Here is a 12,228-nt window from a genome sequence, read left to right as displayed (position 1 = left end):
CAGCATGATGACAAATCAGGGACAAAGTGGATCTATTAAAAGGTGTTGATTTCTGTATTTGATGAAAGAAAAGCATCATTAAATTTATGTGACAACTTTCTAACTCATCTCTTTAAACTAACAAGAAGTGACACAATAGCCATTTTAAGAACTGAACTTTAAAGCAGAATTCTAAAATGTAAGCCTTGGCTGTCTACTGGATGCCCTTGAAGTAAGCCTTGGAAACATCTGGCAATTGTCTTTGTATATGATCTGGTTAATACTGTTACTATTAGAAGTCAAGACTCCTAGGTTAACAATGTCGGGAAGAAGTACAGAAGCTGCTTATCAGACAAGAGAGGTTCTCCACTTTGATGCATATTCATATTTGCAAGTGGACCATGGGGGCATTTAACCCTATGCCAGCAGTTCAACTGTGGTTGCAAATAGAAAATAGCTGGATCAACCGGAGAAAAAGAAGCTTGCCTCAGGCTGAGAGAAGAAGAGAAGGAAAGGCAGAGAATGATTTGGCTTAAGTATGGCTCCAATCATACAGTATATGTACTCATTTGAATACTACTACCGAAAAAAAATAGATGTCAACCCCATATGTGTGTTTGTGTGAGTGTGTAGATTTTTAGTGTGTATATCTAACACACTCATGCAGCTCTCGATATGAGCAGCTTGAGAAGCCTTATGACTAGAGGATGTCACTGAATTTTGTGATATGATTGCTTAAGTTCCAGGAAAGCTTACAAAAATCATGCAGGGTAAAAAGTAACTGCTCGAGATGGCCTAGTTCATTAATAATATGGTTTCTAATATATGTTCTGAACAGACAGTATATTTCTGCTAGTAATATTCTACGCCAACTTCATCACCTCTGTAGTACTTTGCGGTCCTTAAGTGAACAGGTACTGTATATGATGTTAAGCAGCCAGTGAGGATGGACATCACAGTCCATCTACAAAAACTGTTTGGGTCAGAAGGGCCTTTTGGATGACAACTGAAATATGTTGTGTAGAAATTCATTCAAGTCAGACAGCCTCTTTTGTTTATTTTACAAACATTTAGGAAGAGAATGGTATTCATGAAGCAGTCTCCGTGTCATGATCACTGGTGAGCAGTCCTATGAAAACATATCTGACCAAAATCACAGTTGAGCAAGGAGGGCAGCAAGGGCAGTACTGTTGTAATTATAGAGGTCCTTTTATCGGATTGGCTGGCCCAGCACTGTTTCAGCCATGGAGTTGGCCAAATGGGGGAGGCAGCTTAATGGATGAAGTCTCCAGGACTCTAAACAATTCCAAATCATATTATGTTATGTCATCCACTGTTAAATTTTGCTATGTACTTCTAAAACTTTTATGTTGATACTGTATTGAGGATTTGTTCTGTTCTGTGTATTGTATTGTATTGACCCCCTTCTTATGGACAACCACTGCACGCCCAACCTACTTGGAAAGAGGTCTCTCTTTGAACTGCCTTTCCTGAAGTTTCTTCCATTTTTTTCGCTACAAGGGTTTCTCCGGTAGTTTTTCTTGTCTTCTTAGAGAGTCAAGGCTGGGGGGCTGTCAAGAGGCAGGGCCTGTTAAAGCCCATTGCGGCACTCCTTGTGTGATTTTGGGCTATACAAAAAATGTATTGTATTGTATTGTAGTAACAGTGGGTGTTATACCAGTTGATCTGATGTGCCAAATCAAATTCTTCTTCCAGTATGGGACTTTGGAAAAAGCCACTTTATCGTCGTGTAGTAGGAGCGGCAACACACTGTACCAGTGCATGCTCCCCAACTTGACTTGACTTGTATTAAAGGTAATGTCTTTGTGTGTGGACGTGTATGTGATCTGTGCTTTATATGCAAGTCTACCATTGTAAGAACATTAATCAGAGGGTTGTGCAGTTCAACCTGACCAGTGAGACGATGAAAACAGAAGGCTAGGACAGGAAGAAGCTTCATCATATTCTGTTTTTGTTTGGCAATGAGTGAGAGGGGTGAGACTGACAGAGAAAGAGACACAGTACTTTTGTCAGTTTAAGAAAGTGAATATCAACAATCAAATCTTTTTAAGTAGTAGAGAATTAATAAACATTTTAACAGACGAGAAATACTGTCAATGTGTGCTAATTACATTAATAATTATATTAATTGTATTTATCAGTAATAATTTATTTGAAAAGTATATTTAAATACATTAAAACTATACATTCTACCAAAGCCTTCAGAATTTTTGTGATAAGGATATTCGGCCATACTGCTAACTCCTAGCAATTCTTGTGTAGAAAGGAGTGTGGATGAGTTGCCACTGGGGAGGTTAACGCAGTGTGTTTTGCCAGTTAAGAATCCCAAAATCAAGATGCAAAGGATGGTACTATGGCCCATGTCCCAGACCATTGTGACTACTCTTGTTGAAACACCTGTGAATATAATTACGATAAACTGGATTTACTCATGCGGGCCAGCTGGCTGCTTCCAAGCTCAAATTCCATTCCAGGCATATCATATTTCAAAGAAATAAAAAACAGTATAGTAGATACTTATATGTAAATAAGAAAAAGCTCATCAGTTTGAAATGGCCATTAAAAATCACTAAGCAATGCATGAAGCTTCAGAACTTGGTTCCAACGACGAATCAGGTGAGAAAGGTCATCTCAGAAAATAGTGCACCTTTATTCCATACACAATGTCTTCAAATTCCAGGTAGCCTTTTATGAGAAGTCAAGCAAAATGACAACTTTTATTGGCTAACTAAAAAAATTACAATATGCAGGCTTTTGAGGCAACTCAGGCAAGATGCTTGCATATTGTAATCTTTTTAGTTAGCCAATAAAAGTTGTCATTTTGCTTGACTTCTCATTACATCCACAATGGTTAACACAGTACAACACCCTAGTACTACAGTAGCCTTTTGTTACTCTAATTACATTGCAACAAAAAGAACATAGTGTTAAGTAAACTAATATACAGTTTTTCAGAATTGTTTATATACATATATATACTAGCAAAATACCCGCTCTTCGCAACGGAGAAGTAGTGTGTAAAAGAAGTTATGAAAAAGAAAAGGAAACATTTTAAAAATAACGTAACATGATTGTCAATGTAATTGTTTTGTTACTGTTATGAGTGTTGCTGTCATCAAGGATTTGATTATCATTATTTCTTTCAATCAGGTTTATATTTGGAGGATATGTTGTGTTCAATTTATATTCCGTGTTTGTCAACCGTTGCAAAGATAACAGGTTTCATTCATCGAAGTGTTCAACACCCAAATCAGTACTCGTGAATCTAAGATGTTTAACAGGCATTCCCGGTATTAAGTTGTGGATTTGCCTGCAAATATTTAGTGGCAGTGTGTCTATGAACTTAGTTTAAACAAGCTTTACACCTTGCTTTCCTATTGATAGGTCTACAAAGGCCTGTTCAGATTCAGAGGGTTGTTCCTTTCTTACTGCATCAATAAACAGCTCGTCTTCCTCTATTTGAGATATCACACACTGCATGCACGGGTTTACCTTTCCCAGTCCTGCAAAGTCAGTTCATGTGAGCCACTCGGAGTACATGCATCGAAAGTTCTCAGGTATGCTTGTGCTATCTCGTGCGATCTCGCAATGTCCATGGCTTTATTTACTGTTAGCTCAGACCCAGCACTTAAAAGTTTCTCTCCCACTTTTGCTGAGTTTGTGCCAAACACCATTCTATCCCTGACCATGTTATCTACGTTTGCATAAGCACAGTCCTTCACCAGCAATTTTAAGTCCGTTACAAAGTGATGAAAAGTCTTGTTTATACCCTGCGTCCTTTCATTAAACTTGTATCTCGCAAATATCGTATTCGTCTTAGGCATGACAAACGCCAGCGGCAGCGTGTCAATGAACTTAATTTAAACTTACGGTTTACACTGTGCTTTGTTTCCGCAGTAGCTGCACTTATGAATATGCTTGTATGCGTCACTCGCTTCATATTCTTTTGCTGTCTTATCAATTGTGTAATGCATTTTTTGTTCAGTAATCTTTGGAGCTCTTCCTTGTTCTCTGCGTACTGCGTTCACAGTCAGTTCACGTGAGCCGCTTGGAGTACATGCATCGAAGGTTCTCACCTGTGCTTGCGATGTCCACGGCTTTATTTAATGGTAGCTAAGACCCGGTACTTGAAAGTTTCTCTCACACTTTCGCTGAGTTTGTGCCAAACACTAGTCCATCCATGACTATCTCATCTTCGTTTGCATAAGCACAGTCCTTCACCTGCGAATATTTAGCGGCAGCGTGTCTATTGGATTGCTGCCGACGGACGGCTTTATATGGGCAGGCACTCAATTACGTGTGAGGCGTGATGATGCGAGACGCAACTCCGCCTCACACAGCGACTGAGCTGCAGGCAATGGCCGTATATATGTACAAAAGAAGGTTCCAGTTATGACTATTACGCGTAGAATTTTAAAATGAAACCTGCCTAACTTTTGTAAGTAAGCTGTACGGAATAAGCCTGCCAAATTTCAGCCTTCTACCTACATGGGAAGTTGGAGAATTAGTGATGAGTGAGTGTCAGTCAGTGAGGGCTTTGCCTTTTATTAGTGTGTGTATATATATATGTGTATATATATATATGTGTATATATATATATATATATATATATATATATATATATATATATATATAAAACTAACATACCAGAAAATATTACTGCAGAGTTTATTATTAAAAAAAAACATCTAACACAATGCATAAGCTACACTGCAAACCCTGCAGTCCAAATAACTTAATTCCCTTAAGTTGTGTAAACTTGAATCCTTCTTTAAAGTTGCACTAACTTAAAATTTTAATTTTGTTCTAACTGGAAATATAATTTTGAGTTTTGTAAACTTAATTTATTTGATGATGTACAAATTAGTATTGGATTAAGTACCTAATACTCAGAATTATAAAGTCACTGTCACTGTGAATTCTCGAGTTATGACATTAATGTGTCTGCATTATTACGTCTGTTCTATGCACCTCCACCACTGCAACGTGGGAAAGAAAGATGGAAAAACGCTGAGTAAGTATTTATTGTAATACTACATAATATAAACTAAAAAATAACCATAGTCTTGTTAGTTTGTTGATATGTACGAGTCCAGTGTGTAAACTGAATTTATGCGTCTTTATCCGACAACCTTGTCATTGCAATAGCTCTGTGTTATTTCTGTGGTAGAAAAAAGACAAACTGAAGAAGTGTGGATGAACAGCTAACAAACTCCGCAAATTTTTAACTCTTGCTAAATTATTCTGTCATTTTAATGGCATCATGTAAGTTACGTTATAACGCTAATACAACTAGTAGTTCAAAGCTTTTTTATGGTTATTGATAAGTGGTTTATTACCAGCAACACGCTGCAACTTTCAAAGGGTGGTACTTAATGACATGCATTAGATGTTAGTGGTGAGGTGGTGTGGTGTTGTTCTTGAAAGCACGAAAGCTCATTGATTTTCTTCTTTTTTTTCTACTTTTTCTAAATACTTGTTGGAAGTAGAGCGTGCATTTTGAGAAGTTCCGATGCGAACTGAAGTGGATCTTGCTAACCGTTTATGTATTTTTAAGATCTGAAATGAAGGTGTGGCTATTACAGCAGTAATCGTATTTAAAGGTAATTTCAAAATTTTATGTGTTTCAGTGAGGTGCAGTAGAAAACATTGCAAAAACGGTTTTAAAAAATCATTAAAACAGAATCAACTCATGTTCAGCTGAGTCACAGAGCTGCCAATGCTTCCGTGAACAGGTTTGATAATTTGATTACATTGATACGTTTTAAAAGTAACTGTACTTTAAAGTAAGTAATTTCAAAAATCTGAGTTTTTGTTTAATTTTGTCAATTATTAATGTCATAACAAAAATGTACAATCAAAAAATCTTTTTTAATATGTTTTCAGGCTGTGGTATCTAGAATGGCTTGGGAATGTAAATTGTGTTCAGATGTTTTGAGCTCCAGAACCCAATTATTTAAACATTATAGACTGGAGCACAGTCATTTTTCAAGTGTTAGCCCACTACCATGCCCATATGAAAATTGCATGTGAAAATTTCAGACACTAAACGCTTTGAAAACTCATTTGTCAAGATATCATGAACACAGCAGTTACACACACAATGAGTGTACAGTATTCAACTGTCCTTTGTGCACATTTCAGCAACCTTTTTCTGAATCTGCATTACTCTGTCACTACAGAAGACATTAAAAAACCATGTCCATACAGGGACTGTAACTACAGTATAGTGCAAATGTGTACTCATCATTTAATTCTCATAAGAGTAGAGTACATCAACATAACCTTGCATCAGATTTCTGCAGTGGCATCATCAGCATTGAAAAGCTAAAGAAGACTGAGAGAAATCTACCTCTGATTGGAAGGATGATGCAGACCACATTAGCCCTAAGACGCCAGACCATCATCCGATCCAGCCCACCAGTGAAAGAGATCCTGAACCTCTGGTCCGCTCTGCGCATACAGTCTGAGGTAAAATGGTTTATCTGTTGTTTCAATGATGCTCCAGTGCTTATGTACCATTTGTTGTAAATAATATTTATATTGAGTTATATGTACTGATTTTCTATTACGGTTTATTTAGGTGTATGCAGAATTCCAGCGGATCACAAACCAGAACCTGCGCAACATATTCTATGCAGAGCTTGATCGTCACATCCCACGCTTGATGACCTTGTTTAGGCAGAAGACATCCAAAACTGGAAAGACTGCAGATTTTTTGGCTGGCATTTTTGAAAGTCCATGACGAATATGTACTACACTGCCTATTTCAAGGTTACAGAAGTGAAATGTGGGCTTTTTAATTAGCAAACTTGCATGTGTGTTATTAGCTACTGTTGTGGAATGCTGTTCCGGTATGCATCTTATTTTGAGTAAAGTTCTAAATCAATGGCTAATTGTCTTTTTACAGAATATCACTACATGTGTATTTCGTGGCCCGCATAGTGCTTAAGATGTTTCGGGGTTAGGACATTGACCACACCTTAAATTGCTGCTGCTATGGGGGTAATATTGTTTGGATCACAATGCAGGGTTTGATGTTTGGTTTAGTCACCATATTTTGGACACAGTTTGAATGAAAAACTAAGACAGCCTAATTCTATTTGTTTATTTTATGAACTTAATTTATACAATAAAATGCAATTCTGTCTACAGTTCTGTTCTCCTTAGGAATTACATGATATACACACAAAACATAAAACTGTTCTCCATGCACTTCCTGTGTTTCTGTGAGAGGATTGGTCTGGATTTTTGAAAACATGCAAAGTTGATTATAAACTTATACCACACATTTTAAACTTCCTGCTTGCGATTGTGTATTCTTTTACATTATTGATTGTGAAAGAGCCGTGTTTCCATTTCGTTCAGGATATTGATGAGGCAGAGCTTGTGAATGCACCTATGTCCCTTATTACAGTGAACAGTGACAACACCAGCAGTCCAGTTCACTACCAATCTGAAAAATTCTTGGTTGTTATTGAAAGTGAAGTTGTAATTACCCTACCACACGGGCATGCACAAACCTGGGAAATGTTCAGTCTCTTATATGCTCTACATCTTAGTTATTCCAAAGGAATAAGGAACACATTTAAATTCTTTCAAAAGATTTTGCTTAGTTTGGAAGATAGCAAATTGTTACCCAGACTGCAGACTCACAAGAATGATTTGATGGTATATACTGGGAGATATGACCGGCCGTTCATTCCGACCAATACCCCCATGCCGCTAGATGGAGCCCTTCCGGCAGCATGGAGGTGCCCCGAATTCCAGCAGGGCATCATGGATATTGGAGTTTTCCCAAACAACCCTGCTGGATACTATGGGGGCAGCAAGGGGATGCTGCAGGGAGGCTCAGAGACTTTTATGTGCCCTATAACCCGGAACTACGTCCTGGTCACAGGGACAGAGGAAATTACGCACTTCCGGGATGAAAAGAAGAGCTTTTGATCTGACCCGGAAGTGCTAGGAAGTCACATGGACTGAGGGTTCAGAAGCTCCTTCGGGTCAAGGACTATAAAGGAAATTCCAGACGGAGAAGCTAGAGTCGGGAGGAAAGGTGGCAACACGTCTGGGATTTTGGAGGATTGATTTGTGTAGTAATTATTGACTGGTATTGGAGTATTGTGGAGTGGAGGTGCTTTGTGCACTTTAATATTATAATAAATTAATTCTGGTGTCTGACGTATTGTCTGAGGGTTCAAGGGGACGACAGCGCCCCCTGTCACAATACCTAGAAACTGATCTGAGAAAATGTAAACAATATTGATGTCTAGCCTTTAGAGAACTATTGAAAAATTGCACTTTTGGAACTTAGTTTGATATGTAATACAGTATATGGAGTCACAATAGTTGTTAAATGTTGCCTGTTTCACTCAGTCTCGCCACAAATGTTGGGTTTGAACGAGTGTACTGAGCTGACTTTTTTGTTCAACTTGGAAGAATTTAATATGTTCATAAACAATATGTTCATTTAATATGTAATGTAGCAATTTCTATTAAGCTTTACAAATAACATGTACTACTTCATGGCTGCCTGTAGACTCATCCTTTGTTGGTGTCATTTTACAGTTTCTTAACTTGAAAAGACAAATTCAAATCCAATATTCTTAATGAGATGAGAGAATTTCTAACATGTACACGTATTAAATTGTCTTTCAGTCTGAAAATTGTTCGAATCTGTAGCATAATGTCACAATTGGGAACACTAAAATCCTGTAATCCAGAGCATTTGATCGGACACTGAGAGGTAGCCATAAGAAGTAAAAAAGGTTCAAATTTAAAGAAGATTATGTTATTTTATGTAACCTGTTGCACTATGTCTGTGTATGTTTTGTATTTTTATTATAGCATTTTATTAATGTTGCAGTAAATGTTCAAATAAAACTTCTGAATGACAACAGTACATGACTACGTTTTATTTAATTAAAGGTGTAATTAAAACTAATAAAAATTTTGTCTTTAGATAACTCAAAATAGTCAATGCTTTTAACTTATAAATTTTAAGTTACACTTTCTTAATTTGATCTGAGAATAACATTTTTAATTATTATTACATATTATTAAAATATCTGAGTATAAATATGCAGTAATTTAATTTAACCTGAGTTAAATATTACAAGTCACTTACCCAAAAAAATAGGTATGAAAAAATTTACATTTTAAGTTAATTAACTTAATTTTTTTGTGTACTCTAACACTTCAAACGTTCTCTCTTTAAATAACCCATAGGAGAGAAATTCAAAATAGCGTACTTTGGTACCAAACAGGGCAAGGCAGTAAAGAACATGTTGAAGATTAAGATATTCTGTTAAGTCTGGTCATTCTGACATATTAACTTGGGGCATTTTGGGTATTCTGCCCTGCCATTCAGGATGATAAAAATGATCTCTAAAGTCAGTCTGCTCTTTTGAAGATACTCCACAGTAATAAAGCCAGCATTAATCACATCACTTGCTACATTGCTTCCCATCATGTTTTATTATTTAGTCATTAATAAATTTAAAAAGGAAGGAAGGGTAGGAGTGATTGCTTCAGTTTGTTTGCACAGCTAAAAACATTGCAGAATAAAACAAATTAATCTGAAATTCAAGTTTGAGGTATAGAGTAAAACGGAACAGAGAAGCAGATAAATCATAAACACAGTTCAAGCCAATTTCCTATTTTAGCCTAATGTTTGCTTTCCTATTTCCCATCTTTGTCTCTCATATTAACCACTAATAAACATTTGTCTTGGGAAACTCTGAAATATTTGTCATATATTTTGTCTTCTCCATCTTTCTTGAAAATTTTAACAAAGAATAAACCTGTCTAATATGGAGGAATATTTCAGACAGATTTAAATAAATGAATAAGTAAGTACTGTGAAATGTGACAATAAATAATAACAATATGACATGCGAGTATAAATAATTAAATATGTCACAAAAAGCATTTTTGTCGCTTATTTGTTTAGTTTTTTTTTTTTTTATTTAAACACCACATACAATATGAAATAATCCCTGAAATGAAAGGGGTCACTTTCACTTGTCAGGGTCGAGAGGGTGGGCTCTAGCCAGTCTTGTTTTTGGATTGGTGAACCGTCCACAGGGTGGGCTCATGCACTTTGCTTGACTTGTGACTCCTGTGTCTCATGCAGATGCTCAAAGGTGTGACTGCGCATGTCAGATACAAACATACCAAAACATTTCCCAGAATTACTGTGCAAAGCTGATACTTTTACAAAAAATAAAACTTAGAATTAATCATTGGGAGTCTGCCTTTCAAGTGTCAGCTGTTGATGGTTTATGTCCACTCTGCCAACGACTCACCAATCCAAACACCCTACTCGCTCGAGCTCACCCTCTCAACTTTGTTTTCATTCAAAAGCTTATTATATGTTGCGTGAGATTTCACAGAAAGAAAGAAAGAAACAAAGAAAGAAAGAAAATACATACATAAGCTACAAAAACATATTTTGTGGCACATTTATTCATTTATGCTCACATGTTATTATTTACAGTCATATTTCACAGTACTTTTATTTATTTTCACATTTATTTATATAATACATTTTGTATGAAAAATTCCTTCATAGCATTAAACAATATATATTAAATATAATATACCTTGAAGTATATAATGCAAGTAAACAGAAATAACATAATAAATAATAAATTTGTTTTCTAAACAGAGAGGTAACAATCATATAAGATCTCTTTACCTTTGCACATTTAATCAGCCTTACACGTTTCAGAATCACCATAATTTATGTTGTGTCATAATAAATCTTTACTGACTTATCTTTCTTAGTCTTGCGTGGTCAGGCAGATACTGTACATCTGCTCAGTGAGACTCTATCTTTCTAAATACAATGATGGTATATCAGATATTATGAATAAAAAAAAGTGTCTTCAATTTTTTTTCCCCAATTCAAACTCTTCTTCTGCATTTTATAACGTATCAAACCTAATATGTCTAGCCCATCATCAATGCTGTAGGTACTTTTTCTAAAAATGCTTCAAATGAAGAATGTTTAACATATTGTAAATACTTTCACCTGTTTCAAACATTGTACATTTGAGAACAAGAGTAAAAACAAGCTATTAAGATTAAATACGTTAATGGCACTCAAATTTTATTTCATTCACTTTGTTATATTTTTTACAATTGAATCCTAGAATAAAGATCGCCACTTTTGGAAAGATTCTCATGCAAATGACCCAATTTAATGCTGACCAAAAAACAGTTGTTTAACTTAAAATTTAAAGCTGAGTTTCTGTTAAAGTTCCATTTTTTGTCTTACTTCACAGCAAAGGTTATAAATAAAATACACTTAATACTAATATAACCTATTTGCAAACTGCTGAGGAAAAACTGCTTTCTCCTTAAGGCTTTTATTAAACAGTTTATTGAAGCACATAATATGTAACTTTTGAAAAATAACTTAAAATCAAAAATAAAATTTTTTTTGGATATATAAATTTGAAGATTCTGACTTACAGTTAAATTCTCCATATTTTCAGGGCTTCTGTTTTCAGTTGGTAACACATGGCCTTGCAGTGCGGTTTCTGAAAGTAACACAAAAGAGTCTGTCACCGCAATACTCCTCCTGAAGAACATGTCCAACAACAGAATACCTGCTTGAAAATTTGACAGAATCTAGAAATTCAGATACAAGCGATCAGAGAAAATTCTAAAGCTGCATATTTCCAGATAGGTTATTAGTAAAACTTTAAGACTTCATCCCACAAAGAGATGGCAAGAAAATAACCTCGGTTCAATTAGCCCAATATTTTAGGGGCCTGGCAGTGATGCCATAGCAACTACTACAAGTCAACACAGCTATGCGCTTTCTAAAATATTCTCGTAATCAGACTATTCAATCACAACACAATGGTTCTCAACCTTCACTTATTCTGAAAAGATTCATTGTGACAACTGGTTTAAATCTTTTCCTAATAAATAATAATATTACTTCAATCTGAAGTGGGCAGCGACATACTGAATCTTTTGTACATTACAGGAGAGGAATCTAAAAATCCATTTACAGGATTAATGGGTGTCTTTACTTTCAAGGTAGTTTCATCATCCTGCTTGCTAAATGCCAAGAAGAAGAAAAGTTGCCCAACAGATCTTATTTAAAACATTTTCTGCCTGAAGACTTAATTTTCTAATCAGCACAGAGGTCTCCAGAGCAACTCTCTGGCATGTATCATTGCTTGAGCAACTTTATTTTAGTACCAGCTCATT

At 35.8% G+C, this 12,228-nt stretch overlaps 1 protein-coding gene across 2 annotated transcripts in view; it reads right to left on the bottom strand.

Annotated features, from left to right (window-relative positions):
* Positions 1 to 12,228, bottom strand: part of rgs3a (regulator of G protein signaling 3a) — a 493,869-nt gene that overhangs the window by 385,086 nt on the left and 96,555 nt on the right. For both annotated transcript variants that reach the window (XM_039762724.1, XM_039762725.1), the window contains one exon: positions 11,479 to 11,546. In XM_039762724.1, coding sequence (XP_039618658.1) covers positions 11,479 to 11,546 — 68 coding nt within the window. The remainder of the gene's footprint in view (positions 1 to 11,478; positions 11,547 to 12,228) is intronic.

Source organism: Polypterus senegalus, chromosome 9 (assembly GCF_016835505.1).
Source record: "Polypterus senegalus isolate Bchr_013 chromosome 9, ASM1683550v1, whole genome shotgun sequence".
NCBI classification, from domain to species: domain Eukaryota; kingdom Metazoa; phylum Chordata; class Cladistia; order Polypteriformes; family Polypteridae; genus Polypterus; species Polypterus senegalus.
This window is presented reverse-complemented; position numbering and strand designations above follow the sequence as displayed.